Source organism: Nerophis ophidion, linkage group LG13, assembly GCF_033978795.1.
Source record: "Nerophis ophidion isolate RoL-2023_Sa linkage group LG13, RoL_Noph_v1.0, whole genome shotgun sequence".
NCBI lineage: Eukaryota > Metazoa > Chordata > Actinopteri > Syngnathiformes > Syngnathidae > Nerophis > Nerophis ophidion.
The window spans coordinates 41520857-41543511 of NC_084623.1; the positions used below are offsets into that span (position 1 = coordinate 41520857).

At 39.2% G+C, this 22655-nt stretch overlaps 1 protein-coding gene across 3 annotated transcripts in view; it reads left to right on the top strand.

Annotated features, from left to right (window-relative positions):
- The window catches only part of LOC133564579 (myelin protein zero-like protein 2), a 48021-nt gene extending 31627 nt beyond the window's left edge, over nucleotides 1-16394 (top strand). For 2 of the 3 annotated variants that reach the window (XM_061918970.1, XM_061918971.1), the window contains 5 exons: nucleotides 4726-4780; nucleotides 4899-5068; nucleotides 10285-10495; nucleotides 12555-12723; nucleotides 15243-16394. In XM_061918970.1, the coding sequence (XP_061774954.1) occupies nucleotides 4726-4780; nucleotides 4899-5068; nucleotides 10285-10495; nucleotides 12555-12723; nucleotides 15243-15402 (765 nt within the window). In that variant the 3' untranslated portion in view covers nucleotides 15403-16394. Of the gene's footprint in view, nucleotides 1-4725; nucleotides 4781-4898; nucleotides 5069-10284; nucleotides 10496-12554; nucleotides 12724-12919; nucleotides 15209-15242 lie in introns of those variants that run through there. The other variant, XM_061918972.1, reaches the window with a different exon arrangement.
- The last annotated feature ends 6261 nt before the right edge of the window (nucleotides 16395-22655 follow it).

Sequence of the window (22655 nt, forward strand, 5' to 3'; positions counted from 1 at the left end):
TAAATACAAAGTAAATTACTAGATGTACAGACAAGAAATTGTTACTATTGATATTAAATATTGACTATTGCGGCCATCACGCTTGCATCGAGCCGATACAGATACCAACTTTGGTATCGATACTACAGATAGTTAGATCGATACACCCACCCCCATCACAAATTCATTTAAGGGAAAAATGTGTAATGATGTGTTATGGCTTTGAGGACATAATTGAGGAAAATATTCCCAAAAATTAAACTACCACCTATAAACCACAAATCTATTTTATATAGAAGGGTTTGACAATAATAATATGTTAAACAGCTATAGAACAGAAAAATATTGCAAAACGGATGTATTTCTATAGTTAATGTTTATTTTAAATACACCTATGAAGTGGGGTGGATTATATTCACAAAGAAGAAATGCTCACTAACACATATTTAGACAGAATTGTGAACAATATTTGAGAGGAATTGGTATTTTGTGTATGTAGTAAAAGTTTTAGATGTTTGAGTTCAACGCATGAAAAATGGGAGCAAAAACAAAAGCGTTGCTGTTATGTTTTTGTTCAGTGTAGGAAACCGTTGTTTATCTTGCGTCTTAGTCGGACTGACTCGCCAAGTCGAAAAGCTGTAGGATATATTTTTGATGGTTTGTTGCTTTGATTCGTTCATCTGCTCTCTCTTGCTTCACATTTCTCACTTCCAGTAGGGAGCAAGATTGTGTCGATCTCTGGCTATGAGCTGCGGAAAATTATTACTTCAATTGGCGGCAGGGAGGTTTGTAACTCAAATTATGCTTGCAATTTAAAGTATACAGGTACCACTGTAATCTGCATCTAATCAATCTATTCCAATTCAGACACACAAATATAAACACAAAACACATTTTTTTTGAAGAACAAGAAAAATTGTACAAGCCAAAACAATGCGAAATACATATATATTGGGAATTGAATATATGAACATTAAACATTGTATTTATTTTATTGAGGACTATCAAAGAGGACCTACAGTACATCCTTAATGGTTTTGTAATTATAAGAATATTTTTTGCATGTCTGCTATTTGTAGTGTTATGACATCCTACAACATTTCTAGTCAATAGAGCAGTAAAAATACAATTCTGAGTGCTTTGGTATGTTCTGTGCTTATCTCTATATATGTATATTGTGTGTGTGTGTGTGTGTGTGTGTGTGTGTGTGTGTGGGGGGGGGTGGGTGGGTGTACGTTTGTATTGTCTATTTTGAGCCTTGTGGGTTTCACCAGGCTAATTTAAAACACATTAGTAAAAGATGTCAGAACTTGGTGATGAGAGAGATGCCTGCTAAATGGTGTGTAGGGTTTCTGGTTGCCCACTTCTCTCATCCTACAGCCCACAGGAAACGCTCTGGGGCCTGATAAGGAAACTAACGCCCTACTTACATTTTTCATGTTATGTTATGTTTAAAACAATATAATGGTTTATTATTATGTGGAGCTCAATAGGTTGGTCCATGCAACTTTTAGCTTACCTTTACTAGTTTTCTCATCACGTTAATTGAAATCAATTAATTGCCGTCATGTTTAAAGCGTTTTGTTTTTATGCCTGCGAATTCACTAGTCCTTCTTCTGTGCTTGACGGAGGGCAACAGCACTACGGCACAAAGATAATATTAGTCCTCGGCAAAAAGGAAGTTTCACTCTGTCACTTAGCCAGTGATGTTGGCTACTTTCATTGGTATAAAAAAATTGATGGCTATAAATTACAGCCATTGAATATGTGCACGCTTTATCCAACTTGTCGATTAATCATTAAGATAGTCGATGAGTAGTCAACTATTAAAATAGTCATTAGTTACAGCCCGAATGTGCAATGCTGTGTAGTGTACACTATATTTGAACTCCGACATGAAGAAGAATATTATTTTTTATTGCCCGTGCATGTCGTAAGGCGCATGCTCGCGCATCTGCCGCTGAACAAAACGAAAACAAAACTTGTTAAAGGGGAACATTATAACAATTTCAGAAGGGTTAAAACCAATAAAAATCAGTTCCCAGTGGCTTATTTTATTTTTCGAAGTTTTTTTCAAAATTTTACCCGTCCCGGAATATCCCTAAAAAAAGCTTTAAAGTGCTGATTTTCGCTATCTGCGAAGCCACTGTCCATTTCCCTGTGACTTCACATAGCGATGCCAACACAAACAGATGGTGGATAGCACAGCAAGACATTAGCTCGGATTCAGACTCGGATTTCAGCGGCTTAAGCGATTCAACAGATTACGCATGTATTGAAACGAATGGTTGGAGTATGGAGGCAGATGTCGAAAACGAAATTGAAGAAGAAACTGAAGCTATTGAGCGAATAGCTATTGACGCTATCCGGCCATGTTTGCTTTAGCATCGCCGGTAAAATGTGCGGACCAACGATCGGAAGTTTCGCATCTTGTGACACTGGAGCAACTTGAATCCGTCGATTGGTAAGTGTTTGTTTGGCATTAAATGTGGGTGGGTGGAAAGAAACGGGGGATGCAAAGACAGCTACAAATGTGCATACAGCTAGCCTAAATAGCATGTTTGCATCGATTAGCTGGCAGTCATTCCGCGACCAAATATGTCTGATTAGCACATAAGTCAATAACAATAACCAAATCTCCTTTGTGATTTCGTTGACTTTATCGTTGGGAATGCATCTGCTTTGAGTGTCGCAGGATACCCAGACATTCTTGCCATCTCTGTGCCATCTCTGTCGTAGCATCGCTGGTACAAACCAAACGAGGGATTTTCGCATCTCTTGACACTGGAGCAACTTAAATATGTCGATTGGTAAGTGTTTGTTTGGCATTAAATGTGGATGGAGGGAAAGGCTGGATGCAAATATAGCCACAAATGAGGCATAACAATGCAATATGTATGTACAGCTAGCCTAAATAGTATGTTAGTATCGATTAGCATGCCGTGCTAATCGATACACATTCTACGTAAGTCAACTTGAATCCGTCCCTGATCGTGTTGTTACACCCTCCGACAATACACCGACGAGGCATGATGTCTCCAAGGTACCGGAAACAGTCGAAAAAAACGGAAAATAACAGAGCTGATTTGACTTGCTGCGTGTAATGTGGTGGAGAAAATGGCGCTGACTACCTAGGTGACGTCACGTTCTGACGTCATCGCTCCGAGAGCGATTAATAGAAAGGCGTTTAATTCGCCAAAATTCACCCATTTAGAGTTCGGAAATCGGCTAAAAATATATATGGTCTTTTTTCTGCAACATCAAGGTATATATTGACGCTTACATAGGTCTGGTGATAATGTTCCCATTAAACAACAAGCTCAGTCAGTCAACATTTAATCTACCGTATTTTTCGGAGTATAAATTGCTCCAGAGAATAAGTCGCACCTGCCGAAAATGCATAATAAAGACGGAAAAAAACATATATAAGTCACATTGGAGTATAAGTCGCATTTTTGGGGGAAATTTAATTGATAAAACCTAACACCAAGAATACACATTTGAAAGGCAATTTAAAATAAATAAAGAATAGTGAACAACAGGCAGAATAAGTGTACGTTATATGACGCATAAATAACCAACTAAGAAAGTGCCTGGTATGTTAACGTAACATATTATGGTAAGAGTCATTCAAATAACTATAACATATAGAACATGCTATACGTTTACCAAACAATCTGTCACTCCTAATTTCTAAATCCGATGAAATCTTATACGTTTAGTCTCTTATGTGAATGAGCTAAACAATATTATTTGATATTTTACGGTAATGTGTTAATAATTTCACACATAAATCGCTCCGGAGTATAAGTCGCACCCCTGCCAAAACTATGAAAAAATTTGCGACTTTTAGTCAGAAAAATACGGTAATCCATTTTTTATATTTTAACATAAAATTGTGCCAAATATAGACATATATTTGTTAAATGTGTTCTCTTAAACCATGATTGTTAACATGTGCTAGCTAACACTGTGATTAAGGGCTCTCTTTTATATTATGTGATGCAGAGGTAAAGCAACAAGTTTTGCATAGCTCAGAAAAGTGTTTTTACTGTTTTTGAACTTCAGCATTTTATATGGACCTGATGTTTGTTTTAGTAAATAAAACAGACTGTCTGTTCAAGTCTGTTAAACAATAAATTAGTTTTATCAAGCCACTTTTCTTAATAATAATGTTTAAAATCTTCCAAAAAAACAGACGTGTTCTTGTTTGTAATGATTGTGAACGATCGGCAAAATAAAAACGGCAGTTCCCCTCTAATACCGTTGATCTTTGCGTCCTTGGTTTACACACACAGAAATCTACAAACATGGAAAGATTACTTCCTCTTAGCAGCCTGTGATGAAAATCAAAGTGAAGGTGGTGTAATACACAATCATGCATCTTCACTGTGGTTGCCAAAACTCTTGTAAAGTGTTCTGCTTGTTTGTTAAGGGGGTCATACTGAGTGTTCTAATGACATTAGGACATCCTTTTGCTGCCATGAGCAGAGTGAGACTGTGCAGACATGTGCTCTGTTGTGTGTTTGTGTCTTTGCTTTGATAAATCCAGACGTGGCAGTTTAATTAATAAGGTGTTACAGCCCTCTCTGTAAGTATCTCTCAGGGCACTCAATTGCATGCAAATTAACTGTGTTTGTTTACCTGTGGTCAGTGGGAATTCAATCTGTAGATACAAACTAGCCACCAGCAATGAAGTATACAGGATATTGTTCATTTGCGTTAGTAAAGTACATGTTTTTCCAGCTGCAGCTCTGCGTAGGCAGGTCTGTGGGTACACGCCAAGTACTGACTGAAGAGAGTGAGTCATACTTAGTTTTCCACAGTGTATTCGTGCATACGTTTATCAATGTTTTGTATTAGAATTGCTTTGTTTTGCCTTGCATTTGTGTCTTCAGCTATATGCTCCTCTGTTGTAGGCGTGCTGCAGGCCAGCGGGATCCGTATATACACAGCAGGGGATGTGGAGGCAGTCAATGGGACAGATGTTCGTCTGAAGTGTACGTTCCAGAGTTCATCTGCCATCAACCCCGATGTCATCAGCATCTCCTGGAGCTTCAGACCTCTCAAGCCAGGCCGTGAAGAATCGGTGGGTTTATGTGTTTGTGTGTCTTCATTAGAAAGCATGAGGTTGCAATCCCCTCCTCAGTTAGTTGGGACTCAACCAAATACTCTACCATACTTGCTGATATCCTGACAATCATTCGACAATGTATTCAGTTCCAAACGTTGATAGCGACCATTTTTCAACCAATACTTGCTGATATCCTGACAATCATTCGACAATGTATTCAGTTCCAAACGCTGATAGCGACCATTTTCAAGCGATCTTGCTGTAATTTTACAGACATGCACTTGTTTTACTTAAAATGTGTGCAGTGGTTCAGGAGTAGACGAGTAACACTACAGGGTGTCCAAATATTTGTCCATGATATGTGGACTACAAAAATACCGAAAGAAGCTGCAATAACATATACAAATATTTTTCTTTAACCCGTGTGCACCCCTGGAGCTCCTTATGTGGTATGATTGTTCACTTTTAAGAGGAACTGCACTTTTTGGGAATTTTGTCTATCGTTCACAATCATTATGAGAGACAAAAAGACAATTTTTTTTTTTTTAAACACTTTTTGTAGCCTTCAAAGCTTTCCAAAACAACTTCAAAACCCTCCATTAAGGTTTTGTATAACCACTGAATATCTATATATAATGTAATTACAAGACATGTTCATAATAATGTAATATATACATTATATACCGTTTTGATCATTGCCATAACTAATAATGTTAGTAAATTATGTATTTAAAAAAAAAAAAACTGCAAATGTTGTGGTTCATAACATGGGAATATCCATCCATCCATCCATCCATCATCTTCCGCTTATCCGAGGTCGGGTCGCGGGGGCAGCAGCCTAAGCAGGGAAGCCCAGACTTCCCTATCTCCAGCCACTTCGTCTAGCTCTTCCCGGGGGATCCCGAGGCGTTCCCAGGCCAGCCGGGAGACATAGTCTTTCCAACGTGTCCTGGGTCTTCCCCGTGGCCTCCTACCAGCTGGACGTGCCCTAAACACCTCCCTAGGGAGGCGTTCGGGTGGCATCCTGACCAGATGCCCGAACCACCTCATCTGGCTCCTCTCGATGTGGAGGAGCAGCGGCTTTACGTTGAGCTCCTCCCGGATGGCAGAGCTTCTCACCCTATCTCTAAGGGAGAGCCCCGCCACCCGGCGGAGGAAACTCATTTCGGCCGCTTGTACCCGTGATCTTATCCTTTCGGTCATGACCCAAAGCTCATGACCATAGGTGAGGATGGGAACGTAGATCGACCGGTAAATTGAGAGCTTTGCCTTCCGGCTCAGCTCCTTCTTCACCACAACGGATCGATACAACGTCCGCATTACTGAAGACGCCGCACCGATCCGCCTGTCGATCTCACGATCCACTCTTCCCCCACTCGTGAACAAGACTCCTAGGTACTTGAACTCCTCCACTTGGGGCAGGGTCTCCTCCCCAACCCGGAGATGGCACTCCACCCTTTTCCGGGCGAGAACCATGGACTCGGACTTTGAGGTGCTGATTCTCATTCCGGTCGCTTCACACTCGGCTGCGAACCGATCCAGTGAGAGCTGAAGATCCCGGCCAGATGAAGCCATCAGGACTACATCATCTGCAAAAAGCAGAGACCTAATCCCGTGGCCACCAAACCGGAACCCCTCAACGCCTTGGCTGCGCCTAGAAATTCTGTCCATAAAAGTTATGAACAGAATCGGTGACAAAGGACAGCCTTGGCGGAGTCCAACCTTCACTGGAAACGTGTCCGACTTACTGCCAGCAATGCGGACCAAGCTCTGACACTGATCATACAGGGAGCGGACTGCCACAATAAGACATTCCGATACCCCATACTCTCTGAGCACTCCCCACAGGACTTCCCGAGGGACACGGTCGAATGCCTTCTCCAAGTCCACAAAGCACATGTAGACTGGTTGGGCAAACTCCCATGCACCCTCAAGAACCCTGCCGAGAGTATAGAGCTGGTCCACAGTTCCACGACCAGGACGAAAACCACACTGTTCCTCCTGAATCCGAGGTTCGACTATCCGGCGAAGCCTCCTCTCCAGTACACCTGAATAAACCTTCCCGGGAAGGCTGAGGAGTGTGATCCCACGATAGTTGGAACACACCCTCCGGTCCCCCTTCTTAAAGAGAGGGACCACCACCCCGGTCTGCCAATCCAGAGGTACCGCCCCCGATGTCCACGCGATGCTGCAGAGTCTTGTCAACCAAGACAGCCCCACAGCATCCAGAGCCTTAAGGAACTCCGGGCGGATCTCATCCACCCCCGGGGCCTTGCCGCCGAGGAGCTTTTTAACTACCTCAGCGACCTCAGCCCCAGAAATAGGAGAGTCCACTACAGATTCCCCAGGCACCGCTTCCTCAAAGAAAGAAGTGTTGGTGGGATTGAGGAGGTCTTCGAAGTATTCCCTCCACCGATCCACAACATCCGCAGTCGAAGTCAGCAGAACACCATCCGCACCATACACGGTGTTGATAGTGCACTGCTTCCCCTTCCTGAGGCGCGGTATGGTGGTCCAGAATCGCTTCGAAGCCGTCCAGAAGTCGTTTTCCATGGCTTCCCCGGGAATATATAATATGCATGTCAAAGAGACAGCCAAAAGAGGTTGGTAGATGAGAATAAATCGAAAAGTAAAAATAGTGTAGAAATGCTCCCAATTGCAAAAAATGTATTCCTGATTTTCAAAACTATTTTTCGTGCTGATAGAAATGTTATTTTTTCCCCTCAATTGTCCACTTTTTTCTCAACGGGTGCTCACGCCCCTGAATATGAAGGAAAGCAAGATTATTTTATAAATATCTCTACTTTGCCTCCATGGTTTGATTTAAACTTGTGGGGACTTATGTAGATCACAAACACACAGAAACAGGTACCAACTCCCTTAAAACTGATATTTTTAACAAACTGTAATTCTAGTATATTACTTTATTTTTTTCCATGGAAAAATAATAAATCCCATTCGATTGGAAAAACCAAAAAATTGAGTTTTGGTATAATTGCGCTCCTTACCCACCACATGGCGCCCAAAAAATCATGAATATAATTCTCAGAGCTTTGATGAGCGTAAACGGGTTAAACTACCATTAAACTCCTGAAATACAATGAAACGGATCTTGGGCAGTTATACACAACATGGCAGATATATACTTGTGTGTGAACTCAATAAACTCAACTCCACCACTGAACCTCTTTCTCTCTCATTCTAGCTCAGTAGACACTGTAAAAGTAATGTTTTGTTTACTTGTCTACTGTTGCTAAATAAATGTTAGGAATTATCGACCAACTATTCAAGGCTGGTTTCGTCCAAACTAAAATATTTAAAGGGGAACATTATCACAATTTCAAAAGGGTTAAAAACAATAAAAATCAGTTCCCAGTGGCTTGTTGTATTTTTTGAAGTTTTTTTAAAAATGTTTCTGGTCTCGGAATATCCCTAAATAAAGCTTTAAAGTGCCTTATTTTCGCTATCTTCGAAACCACTATCCATTTCCCTGTGACGTCACACAGTGCTGCCAATGTAAACAAACAATGGGAATACCACAGCAAGATATAGTGACATTAGCTCGGATTCAAACTCGGATTTCAGCGACTTAAGCGATTCAACATATTAGGCATGTATTGAAACAGATGGTTGGAGTATGAAAGTATTGAAGAAGAAACTGACGCTATTGAGCGAATAGCTATTGACGCTATTCATAGCCATAGCATGGCCGAATAACTGCGTTAGAATCGCCGGTAAAATGTGCGAACCAAACGATCAGGACTTTCGCATCTTTTGACACTGGAGCAACTTAAATCCGTCGATTGGTAAGTGTTTGCATTAAATGTGGGTGGAAGGAAACGTGATATAGTTGCAAATGCATCAACAGGTTATCCATACATCTCTGTACCATGTCTGCTTTAGCATTGCCGGTAAATAGCATGTTAGCATCGATTAGCGTAGCTTGTTAGCATCGATTAGCTGGCAGTCAACATCAACAAAACTCACCTTTGTGATTTCGTTGACTATCGTTGCAAATGCATCTGCAGGTTATCCATACATCTCTGTGCCATGTCTGCCTTAGCATCGCCGGTAAAATGTGGAGACACTCTGGCCCATTCAATGGGGGTCTGGCGGCAGACACTTTCGCCACGTCAGTGGTGCAACTTGAATCCCTCCCTGTTAGTGTTGTTACACCCTCCGACAACACACCGTCAAGGCATGATGTCTCCAAGGTTCCAAAAAATAGTCAAAAAAACGGAAAATAACAGAGCTGAGACCCGGTGTTTGTAATGTGTTGAATATGAAAATGGCGGCTGTATTACCTCGGCGACGTCACATTCTGACGTCATCGCCTCCAGCGCTATAAACAGAAAGGCGTTTAATTCGCCAAAATTCACCCATTTAGAATTCGGAAATCGGTTAAAAAAATATATGGTCTTTTTTCTGCACCATCAAGGTATATATTGACGCTTACATAGGTCTGGTGATAATGTTCCCCTTTAACATTTCAACTTATTTTTTTAAATACTGCATATATTGTGTTTTCCCCATTATAAAAAAAATATTTTTGACAAAGCACCTAAAAAGTAATAAAAGATGAAATTAGATTTCAAAAGAGTTATAAGTTAAAAAGAAAGTATTATATTGTTGACTTATGGCACTTATGAGCGGATCGCTTTAGGATCCTAAAAATAAGTGCCTATAGCCAATCTTAAGCTTGCTCAAACCCCATTTGTGTTGTCATTTAAAAAAAAAAAAATGTTTGCGTGGGGAAAATCTGCATCTTTTTCATTTATTCGACAGTTTGAGAGTCCGTAAATGCTTGTTGACTGGGGATTGAATGAGCGTATATCCGGGAGTCTTCTGCAGAATCTGGAAGACTTGGCTAGCCTGAACATTGTTGAGTGTCTTGTCTTATTCAGTGAGGCAAGTTTTCCCAGCATGCCTAGCTGTCATTAAAATGATTACTTTTGACTGTATTATTGTACTACATATTGTACAGACAGAGTTAAATTTTTACAGTGGTATCATGTTTTTTTGTACACAATTTAAATATATATATTTTTTTAATGATAATCTAACACCCTTAGTAAGAATGGTTGTTGATTCTTAAATATTACCAGGAGTTTGACATTAATTCCACACTCAATGTTTAATTTTATTTGACTGTTAATTGTGTTACTATTGCTTTTTGTTATCCTCGATTAACTATTTTTTACCAGCTTATGCAATCACAGTTTCTCTTTTAGGTTTTTCACTACCAGCAGAAGCCTTACCCTCCAATGGAGGGCATTTTCAGGAGGCGAATCACTTGGGCAGGTGATGTCATGGGCGGTGATGCCTCCATCATAATTCAACAAGTGAAGTTCACCTACAATGGCACTTACATGTGTCAAGTAAAGAACCCGCCAGATGTGCATGGCACTGTTGGAGAGATTCGACTGCGTGTTGTCACTACAGGTTAGCATTATCTCAGAAATATGGGGTGCGAAAGACCCTTTTTCTCTCAAATTTTATATTGTTCAAAAGAAAGACAAGACACATCCAATTTCATTTAAACGGCTGCTGTCTGGTTTCTGTCAGGAACATTTGCTTCGACCACCACAAAAAAAAAAGTCAGATAAATAGGGAATGTAGAGTATTACAGAAAGGGAATTTGATTTGCGTATAAATGTCAGATTTTTGTCATCACATATACATTAACCTCTCAGTGCGACCAAGGTCTATGTTTTATCAAAACAGATTTGCCTACATGCATTAGAGAAGGGATTCATTTGGCTCCATTCCTGGGTGGAACGTGTAGGTGGGGGGGTTGATCATTTTTGCAAAGCATTCTGCTGAAAATCATGGAAAGTGCCACTCTACATAGCAACTAACCCTTTGGTCAAGGGTGGAATTGCCACAAAACACATTTTAAGATATTTACAGACGAATGGGGCCATATGAATCTCCTTCCTACTGTAACAATGGAAAGATGTCAGGTGGAGTACATTTTAATCATCTGTGTACACATATTTCTAGTTTTAGACACACACATAATGTGTCCGTGTCTCCCTATGTTTACATTATCAAGTTGTCTGCTGCTTCCTTCCTCCCTGTAAATTTATTGTAGATCATAAATCATGCCTCTCACCTGGACAGCAGATGGCTGAGGTGACAAAATGACAAGTCGGGACACTTTGACTGCCATGTAGGACTTTGAACCGGCGAGGATGACATGAAAAGTGCTTGTAATTTATCAGTATTCCCTTATTTTTTCTTTACTTATTTAATTTTTTAATACATAGCATTCACTGTAAATTTGGGGTAAAATATTGTATTATTTTGAAAAGCTATTGCAATAAAGTAATAAAAAAGAAGAAACATTTACAGGTACTGTAATACTTGTTGTCGGTTTTAATATCAGCCGATATCACTCATAGATGATCGGAATCGTTAGCATAAAACCGTGAACGGAATGAACATTCTTAATTATGTTAGAAAATTTGGCTGCATACAAACAAATATTACATTCCTTTACAGAATAACACAGAAAATATTTTTTTAATGCAGGAGTTATTTACCTTTTGACCTTAGAGCCAAACTTTTTCACTAAACAGGGGCCCGGGAGCCACTCAAATATTAACACTGAATTAGTAATCTTAATCTTGATTTTAATGATATCTAATAATCATATCTAACCTACTTACAGTTTAACAGGTAAACATTGTCAAATGATATAAAAATGTGTGTTAATCATAAATATTATTATCAAGGCTTAGGTCAGGCTGATTACAAAAAAATGCTAATTAAATATGCTGAGAAAGAAGGGACTCTTAAAAACTGATGAGAAATGAAATGAAATAAAATACAATTATCTTGTGCTAAAAAAAAGAAGTTACTAATGAATATGTTTTCTAAATAAACTGTCAATAAAATCACAGTGCATATTAAAAAAAAGCTTCACCACTTTAGTCGTAATTTTTGCGCTTAAGAAACTTCTCTCTGACTTAAGCTCCAGACTTCTTCTGTTTGTTTGACATTGTCATTACTGCCACAAGTGGCGGAAAAGTATATTACAACGGAGTGCCTTTGCGACCCAAACACACCACAACTGAGAAACATTATTTGGCGGCCCTTTAGGAGGCGTTGTCGGTGCAAAAATGGGCCCTGGTCATATGGTTAAACACTGTTTTAAAGAATAAAATAACAAATATTAAACCCTTTTTTGGGGGGTGTATACTCTGGGAATGGTATCGCATGGGAATTCCACAAAAGAAGATATTTGCAGCACAAGTTTATAAAGTGAACAACACTGACACTCTTGTTTTAACTCTTTTTGCAATCTTAACTTTAACTCAACTTTTGCAGAAAATACAAAATGATGAAGCAAATATTTTTGTGTGTTCCTGGACCCAATCAGGTAAATACTAATACTAATATAGTATATCATCCTTGACTGTACTGAAAACAGTGTTGTCAATAACACCTGCAGTTGGGTGATACTAAACACAGACTTGTGTTGTATTTTCTTCCCCAGCTTCCTTCTCTGAGCTTCTGCTGCTAGCGTTGGCCGTCGGGGGCGGGATCGCTGTTGTGGTTCTTCTCCTAATCATCATCGTGTCCTGTCGAAGATGCAAGAGGAAGAGACAGAGGCGGGAAGGGGAAGTGGAGGCTCCTCGTAAAGCAAAAAAAGATCCTACAGTGTGGTAAGACCCGGGAGTAAGAGGGGATATGGGGGATAGAGAGAGGAACGGAATAATCATAGACTTCCTCTCTCGCTCCGTGTCTGACTATGGGGCTTGTGGCGCTCCTTCCTGGGGACTCTTTCCTGCTGGACATTAAACTTCTTCCTTCCTCCTTAACCACAATATTTGGATCCAAACATGGACCATTGATGGGCAGCTTGCAGTAAAGTGAAGACACTGAAAAAATGCCCGACTGCGCTTACACACACACACACACACACACACACACACACACTTAGTCGTCAACGTTTTCAATGTCGCAATGTGCATTCCACTTGTGTCATGTTTTTCTTTTTGAAGACATCATCTTGTTTAGTTACACAGGTCTCCAAAACCATTTCCTGTTTAGAGTCAACACTTTGATGATGTGGCGTTTGAACAATGTTGTATACCTGCTGTTTGCCACTACTACTAAGACATTTCAAACAGCAACATGCCGATGCAGTGCAATAAAGATGCAATACCTTAACATCAACATTAGGAGCTCTGGAACGATACATAAGTACAGTAATACCTCAACTTACTAGGTCAACATTTGAATCATTTGACATCAATTTAAATGGTGCATGCCCCACCCTTCTAAAACCGTACATGTAACATCCGTTTTGAAATATTGTGTAAAAAAACAATAAAATGTAGTACTAACAGCTATAGTAGTTTTATGAAGTAATATAATTAAGTATAGTATTTACCTGGGGGAGTGGACTCCTTCGAGCTGCTTCTCTATCAAACACACCATCAGCAGCTTCCCAATATTTTCATGGATAAATGTCCGCCATTTAGATATTATTTTAACATCCTTGGCTAGCGTTAATGATACGCTCCAAATGCTTTGCCAAATTGATGACCATGGAGGGTCAAATGGGACACAATTAAATAAATATTTCAATAATTACTTAAAGGTGTCTTTAATTAATTATAATTGGAATCAATTTCGTAAATATTTTACTAAATGTCCTTGATTTATTTAAAGTAAAAGTACATTTGATTATTGAATCATTTGATTATTTCAATAATTAATTAAATAATAAATACAATTATTCATGACGCTGACACAGCTTCATTAAATAAAGCATCACATAATGAAATCAATAAGTAATAAAAATATTATTCAATATTGAAAAACTAATTAAATAAGTTAATGATATTTAATAACATGCATATGTATTTCATTAAAATTAATGACACATTTAAGTCTGTTATTTAAATATGTATTTATGCTATATTATCTGACCCACCATAGGCAGCCCAGCACTGCCATGTTTTTGATCAACTTCTTTTTTTAATTCAATAATTACCGTATTTCCTTGAATTGCCGCCGGGGCGGTAATTAATTTAAAACATCTTCTCACTCCTGCGCTTACCAAAGGCATGCGGTAAAAGTAAGCTTGCGCTAATTATTTTAAAACCTCTTCTCACTCCGGCATTTACCAAAGGTATGCAGTAAAAATTTGAGTGTGATGTAAGCTTGGACCTTAAGTCCTACTGAATAGCTCTTAATCTTCTTCCCTTTATGCGATTTCAAATTACCGGTATTGAAATCAGCCTCCTCCATTTTGAAAATGATGGCAGGGGAAGTGTCACTCGTGACGTCACAAGTTTGACCAGGCGGTAATACTAAGCATGTGCTAATTATTTTGGGAAGCGAGTTTGACCCGGCAGTAATTCATACTATATGCCCTGCGGCAATTCAAGGAAATACGCTATCTCCTTTTCTTGTGTGTACAGACCATCACTCACTTTCTTCCTTCCCATGGTTGGAAAAAACTAAGTTCTTGCCCCTCTAGCTTCATAAGCTAATGCTAGCGAGTAAGACCGGATGTTTTGATGTGGCTCTTACAGGGTTCACTCTGAAAATTCGCCACGCCAACTTTTGGCGGGGATGTTCCGAATTTAAATATTTGCTTGCACCTGAAAGCATGACAATTTTCTCAAAACACTGTTAATTGAGGCACTGCTGTACTTCCGTACCCAGGATGATGTTCCTGTTACGGCGCCATTGCTGGTCTTTTTTTTTTGTTTGTTTGTTTCAAGGTGCTGTTTGAATCCAAACTTTCAACTACTGCGCATCACTTGTATGTTTGGAGCAACGACAAACATGTCTTCCTCTTGCTTGGGTATCACTTTGCACTCTTGGGTTTTCAGATCTCCCTGTGACAATTGTATCTTGGTTAGGGTGCCGCGTTGAGGGAAAAAAATGGCGAAACTAAATAGAGGTGGTGGTCAAAACTAAATGTACATTTGGACAGTTGCTTGTTTTGTTTACACCGTGCGACTCTAATATTTCCCCCCTGCTGTTTGTTTCATCTGCTTTTTTGCGTCTTGTCCTCATTGTCTGTGTTGTCCCGTGCATGTTTCTATGTGTGTGTGTGTGTGTGTGTGTGTGTGTGTGTGTGTGTGTGTGTGTGTGTGTGTGTGTGTGTGCGTGTTTATGTTGCTCTCGACCCCTTTCCTGGCGCACGTTTCCCTGTGTTCTATAGCCACCCAATGAGGGCCATCCACCTGTACCTATCACAGACGTCCATAGAGATTGACAGTTCAGACGAAATGATCTCAGAACCCAGCACGAAAGATTCCAGCTCCTCAGAGGGTCCGAGCTCAGACGACGACAGCAGCGAAGACGATATGGGTTCGGACTGAGAAGGTGGTGGGGAACTGAAAGAAGGGAGTGGGCATGATTTCCTAAAGGGCTTCATGTGGATTATGATCAACAGTGTACTCGTTTGACATCATGCACGCTGTCATCATGAATAGAAGGAAAAGGGGACGGATGTCCTGTTTGAACAATTCTGAATAGGACAACCAAGCCCTTTGAAGGTGATCAAAAGTGTTGCCTTGTCCAGAAATATTCATACGATGGAGTTTCAATGCGCTGACACAGCAAATTGAGGGGTCACAATCATTTCTAAAATCCACTCTTAACACTGGTTAACTGCAGTTTGTTACAGTTACTTGAATAAATAAGTAATATACTGAACGCAGGGCAACTGCTCGCTGGTGTTGGAGCATTCGTACGGGAGTGTGGGAGTGCACAGTTTCGATCTGAAAAACCTCTGAATGCAAACTACCCGGTGAGCCTGGCGAAACGCATTATGTAATGCGTTTTACACCTCATGTAATAACGCCACATTTTGTAATCAGAACACATTTCATAATAAACTTTGACACATTTTGTACTAACTTGCTATGAGGGAATTCAACTAATCTCAGGGGTGTCCAAACTTTTTTCACTAATGGCCACAGACTGAAAAAATCAAAGGATCGCGATGGCCATTTTTATTTTTCACTTTAAATAGCAGTACGATATTTAGATTGATTTTTTTTTTTTAAGAATATGCATACACAAATTGAATTACACAATGTGGCATTATTACATAATGAGGTGAAAATGTATTACTGTATTGCACCGTTGCATAATGCGTTGTTACAAGCCATGTATCATCCACCAAGTGACTGTAAAATAACCAAAAAAAAGACTTTTGTACTTTTCTACTGTTGATTGTAACACTGAGCGATGTCTATAGATGTCAAGTTTGAAGCCTGAAGTATTTCATTTTTTTTTTGTAGATACATTTTGACATAGAGCTTTTATAAGAGTGATTTTCTAATAAAAACATGTTTTTGAATATTTACCACATTGTGCTGCATATACTTTCAAATGGCACCCGTGTCTTGTAGTTAACAGGCCACGTGACTTAAAGGCCTACTGAAACCCACTACTACCGACCACACAGTCTGATAGTTTATATATCAATGATGAAATATCAACATTGCAACACATGCCAATACGGCCAGTTTAGTTTACTAAATTGCAATTTTAAATCTCCCGCGAGGTATCCTGTTGAAAACGTCGTGGAATGATTACGCTTATGTTGACGCGTGCTTGTGACGTTATTGGTTGGAGCGGACATTTCCGCCCAGCACCACTCACGGCTAAAATTCGTCTCTTTTCATCGCATAATTACACGGTATTTTGGACATCTGTGTTGCTGAATCCTTTGCAATTTGTTCAATTAATAATGGAGACTATAAAGAAGAATGCTGTTGGTGGATTGCAGCTGCCGTTAGCAAAACAAACACAGCCGGTGTTTCTTTGTTGTGAAGCTTTACTATGGAGCAGAGCGGTCAAGCGAACATGTTTCTCTACCACATGTCAACCAGCAAGTTTTTGGATGAGAAAATTGTGATATTGAGTCAGATCTTACCGGAGACTTGAGCGGAGTTTGCGTCCTCCTGCAGCAGCTGTCAAAAAGGCAGCTGTGACTTTCTTGGCTCCTCCATGGCTTCCATCAGAGACACTGGCGGTCACCGCAGCCCTCCAACTTTCAGGTATGACTTTATAATCTCACTAAAACACTAGTAACACAATAAGTAGATAAGGGATTTTCCAGAATGATCCTAGTCAATGTGTCTAATAACATCTGAATCGCTCCCACTGCCGTCGCCTTTATTTATTTATTTTTTTCTAGTGCTTCACTCTAACTCTCCTCATCCACGAATCTTTCATCCTCGCTCCAATTAATGGGGAAATCGTCGCTTTCTCGGTCGGAATCACTCTAGCTGCTGGAGGCTATGATTGTAAACAATGTGAGGATGTGAGGAGCTCTACAACCAGTGACGTCACGCGCACATCGTCTGCTAATTCCGATAAAGGCAAGGCTTTTTTATTAGCGACCAAAAGTTGCGAACTTTATCGTTGATGTTCTCTACTAAATCTTTTCAGCAAAAATGTGGCAATATCGCGAAATGAAAGTATGACACATAGAATGGACCTGCTATCCCCGTTTAAATAAGAAAATCTCATTTCAGTAGACCTTTAACATGCTTTTATCAAATCCATCCATTCATTATGTAAGAGAGTCATCTATTTTCAAGCATGAAGTATGCATTATTATCTTTATTACAGTACCTCTGATTGTGTGCTCACGGCCTGCAGGACCCTCACTTGTTTACCCTGTTTAAACTCCTGCTGAAACTACAAATAAGTAACAGGTAAAATGTCAATATTTTGTGCGTGTCAGCATATCTGTGTGCATTGATCAAAGTCTGTGTGCAACTTTAGTTACTGTGTGACCAGACTGAAGAGTGTGTGAACGTGCGGGTTGATAAAAATGGTATCCAAACAACGATTCCCTTGCATGGATTAGAAAACAAGTCTGCAGCACTGATAAAACCAGACAAGGTCTCTAGGTGATGTTGCTTTGTTGCAGAGTCTTAATTGCTTTTTGCTGAGCTTCGATATTTGCTTGCCTGTAGTCCCATCTGAATTCTTAGGGCTTATTTGCAAATGAACAATTGCTAATTATACATGTTCGTTGGTATCGAGGATCGTTCTAGGGATTTTTTTACAAATGAACAATTGCTAATTATACATGTTCGGTGGTATCTAGGATCATCACAATATCAAAAGAAATTATGTCCGGTGTTATCAAGGATCATTCTAGGGAGTATTTACAAATGAACAATTGCTAATTATACATGTTCGGTGGTATCTAGGGTCATCACAATATCGAAAGAAATTCACAAAAATAATTGGTAATAGAGTTCAAATGGTACTATTTTCTTGTTGTACACCAAGGGTGTCAAAAGGCGGCCCAGGGGGCCATTTTTGAAAATACTATTACAAAAAAAATATACAAATGGGAATAAAAGAACAAGCAGGTGTAATGTAAAGAGAAAATGTTGCAATATTGACATTAAAAACACCAGGCAGTTTTTTTGCTTTAAAATTGATTGCAAAATATTTATACATATATATATATATATGTATATATATATATATACATATATATATGTATGTATATGTATATATATATATATATATATACAGTTGTGATCAAAATTATTCAACCCCCACACAATTTTGGTCTTTTAGCAAGTACGACATTTATCCCGTATTTTGTTTATAGTCATATCAAATAAAGATGCATTAAATAGACAAATGCAACTTGAATTACAACATTAGATTTGGTAACGTACCAAACAGTGTCATTTCTCTTAATATCTCATTGACAAAATTATTCAACCCCTTGAAGATCATAACTCTTAAGAACAGAATTTGAATAAGGTCTTTTCAATCAGGTGTTGAAAACACCTATAGATGTGATTAGAACCATAACGAGCAACAATTAAACTGATTGAAAAAGACTGTGACACTCAGCTTATTGTAGATGGTCAATGGTGTATTTGCAACATGGTGAAGTCCAGGGAGTGGTCAAAGAAGTCAAGAGAGGAGGTAATTTCTCTTTATAGGAAAGGATATGGATATAAGAAAATAGCCAAGACATTACACATTCCAAGAGACACAGTTGGGAACATAATTTCCAAGTTTAAAGCTAAAGGCACAGTGGAAACACTACCTGGGCCTGGTAGAAAGAGGATGCTGTCCGGTATTTGAAGCATACAGTGGTGAAAAACCCCCGGGTAACAGCTGAGGAACTACAACAGGACATTGCAGAGGGGGGAACGCAGGTTTCCTCCCAGACAATAAGGCACGCACTACGAGATGAAGGCCTCCATGCCAGAACTCCCAGGCGCAACCCACTTCTGACTACCAGGCACAAGAAAAATATACTCCAGTATGCCAAAAATCATCTGGACAAACCCCAAAGGTTATGGGAAACTCTTCTATGGAGTGATGAGACAAAACTGGAACTCTTTGGGCCTATGAATCAACGTTATGTCTGGAGGAGAAAAAATGAAGCTTACAAAGAGAAGAACACCTTGCCTACTGTTAAGCATGGTAGCGGGTTAATCATGCTCTGGGGCTGTTTCTCTGCCTCAGGTACCGGGAATCTCCAGCGCGTTCAAGGCATTATGAATTCTATTTCCTACCAGGATATATTAGCTGCAAATGTCATGAAGTCAGTGACGAAGCTGAGGCTTGGGAGACGTTGGACCTTCCAACAAGACAACGATCCCAAGCATACCTCCAAATCAACATCAGAGTGGTTGCAGAAGAAGAGCTGGAGACTCTGGAGTGGCCTTCACAGTCGCCAGACCTAAATCCTATAGAAAACCTGTGGTGGGACTTGAAGAAGGCAGTTGCAGCATGCAAGCCCAAGAATATGAATGAACTGGAGGCCTTTGCCCAAGAGGAATGGGCTAAAATACCTGTAGATGGTTGCAAGAAGCTTGTGTCTAGTTATGTATCACGTTTGAAGGATGTAATTACTGCCAAAGGGTGTTCTACTAAGTACTAAAGATGCATGTAACTGGGGGGTTGAATACTTTTGTCAATGAGATATTAAGAAAAATGTCAATTTTTGGTATTTTGTAAAATACTGTGTTACAATTTAAGTTGCATTTGTCTATTTGACACATCTTTATTTGATATGACTATAAACAAAATACGGAATAAATGTCCAACTTGCTAAAACACCAAAATTGTGTGGGGGTTGAATAATTTTGATCACAACTGTATATATATATATATATATATATATATATTTATATATATATATAAACTTATAATCGACGGATAGATCTTTAGTTGATCAAGAGATTCAAGTGTTAAAAGTACAAATAATATATATTGATATGGCCCTGCGATGAGGTGGCGACTTGTCCAGGGTGTAAGCGCCTTCCGCCCGAATGCAGCTGAGAGAGGCTCCAGCACCTCCCGCGACCCCAAAAGGGACAAGCGGTAAAAAATGGATGGATATGCCTTGTGTTTTACACTTCCATAAGTAAGGTCCTTTTATATCCTTGGGACCTTTAGTCTGATTTTAATTATTTTTTTTCAAACTCTATCCATCCATCCATTTTTCTACCGCTTGTCCCGGTCGGGATCGCTGGAGCCTATCTCAGCTGAATTCGGGCGGAAGGTGGTGTACACCCTGGACAAGTCGCCACTCATTGCAGGGCCAACACAGACAGACAGACACTCATTGTTCAAAAATCAATAATGTTCAAAAGCAATGTTTAACTTGTCCCTTCTTAGACTCAAAATGTCGCAAGATTGACATGAATAACACCGGGCAGTTTTTTATATAGATATATAAAACATGTATAATCATAAGAAAGGGCCTTTTAGATCCTTGGTACCTTTAGTTTAGACCTTTTTTCAAACTCATTGTTCAAAAATCAATAATGTTCAAAAGTAATGTTTACCTTGTCCCTTAGACTCAAAATACTTAACATCAAATCTCTAAAAAAACAAAAACAACTTCACATCAAAAAATGTTTTAGGAAAAATATGGCATACTTTGTTTTTGCAATTAAAAAACAGGGTTTTTTGTTAACAAAAGGGCATAAAACATGAAAAGATAAAAAGTTTATGGCGATGTATAGGTCTTAAATTGACTTGTAGATATTTAAGTGTTGAAAGTAAAAAAAAAGTATTAATATATGACTCACTCTTAACACTTTTTGACTGAGGCCTTTTTGGGTCCCAAGGACCTATAAAGGGGAACTTCACTTTTTTATTTTTTTCATTTTGCCTATCATTGACAATCCTTATAAGAGAGACCAGAAGACAAAACGTTTTTTTTCTTATTGCTCTCTAACATGTAAAATCTAATTTGTTCTTGCTGGCTAGCAATTAGGGCTGCGAATCTTTGGGTGTCCCACGATTCGATTCAATATCGATTCTTGGTGGGGTTTTTTTAATTCACAATTTTCGATTCAAAAACGATATTTTCCCGATTTAAAAGGATTCTCTATTCATTCAATACATAGGATTTCAGCAGGTAAATTTGTTTTAAACAAAAATATGACTTATTTTATCTTTGTGAAAACATTGGACACAGTGTGTGTCAAGCTTATGAGATGCGATGCAAGTGTAAGCCACTGTGACACTATTGTTCGTTTTATTATTTTTATAAATGTCTAATGATAATGTCAATGAGGGATTTTTAATCACTGCTATGCTGAAATTTTAACTAATATTGATACTGTTGTTGATAATATTCATTTTTGTTTCACTACTTTTGGTTTGTTCTGTGTCGTGTTTGTGTCTCCTCAATTGCTGTTTATTGCAGTTCAGAGCGTTGCTGGGTCAGGTTCGGTTTTGGAATTGGATTGCATTCTTATGGTATTGCTGTGTATTGTTTTGTTGAATTGATTAAAAAAAATTAGATTTAAAAAAAAAAAAGAGAATCGATTCTGAATCGCACAATGTGAGAATCGCGATTCAAATTCGAATCGATTTTTTCCCACACCCCTACAATTACCCATGTGGGACTCTCATGTTGACAACAGCAGACTTGATGAGTTGATCGACTTAAGACAGGTTGTCGCCATTAATAGGTTCGACTGTAATAGTGTAATGGATGCCAGCTAGTGTGGCTGTGTGATAGTACGTTGCATAAACCTATGGCTGGACAAATGAACAAAAACCGTTATCACGACTATTTTGATTGATATCAAAATCTTGATATTTGAAAACATGAGTATTTGTTAGGCTTCCAACAGACAAACTGCCCCCTTAACAGCGTAGCTGTCACCTCGATGATGTGTCACTGAGTGGCTTCAATATATGACCTCAGTTGGCCATTTTTTGAGCTCCCGCTTTTCTTTATAGTTTTTCTGTGTCGTGTTTGTGTCTCCTCTCAATTGCTCTGTTTATTGCAGTTCTGAGTGTTGCTGGGTCAGGATTGGTTTTGGAATTGGATTGCATTGTTATGTTATTGCTGTGTATTGTTTTGTGGGATTGATAAAAAAAAAAAAAAATAGATTTAAAAAAAAATGAGAATCGATTCCGAATCGCACAACGTGAGAATCGCGATTCAAATTGGAATCGATTTTTTCCCACACCCCTACTAGCAATGCAGCTAATGGGAGCAATTCATTTTACTTCTATATCAGTGGTCCCCAACCACCGGGCTGCGGCTCGATTGGTACCAGGCCGCAGAATAATTTATTAGGGGACGTCGTGGCGCGGTTGGGAGAGT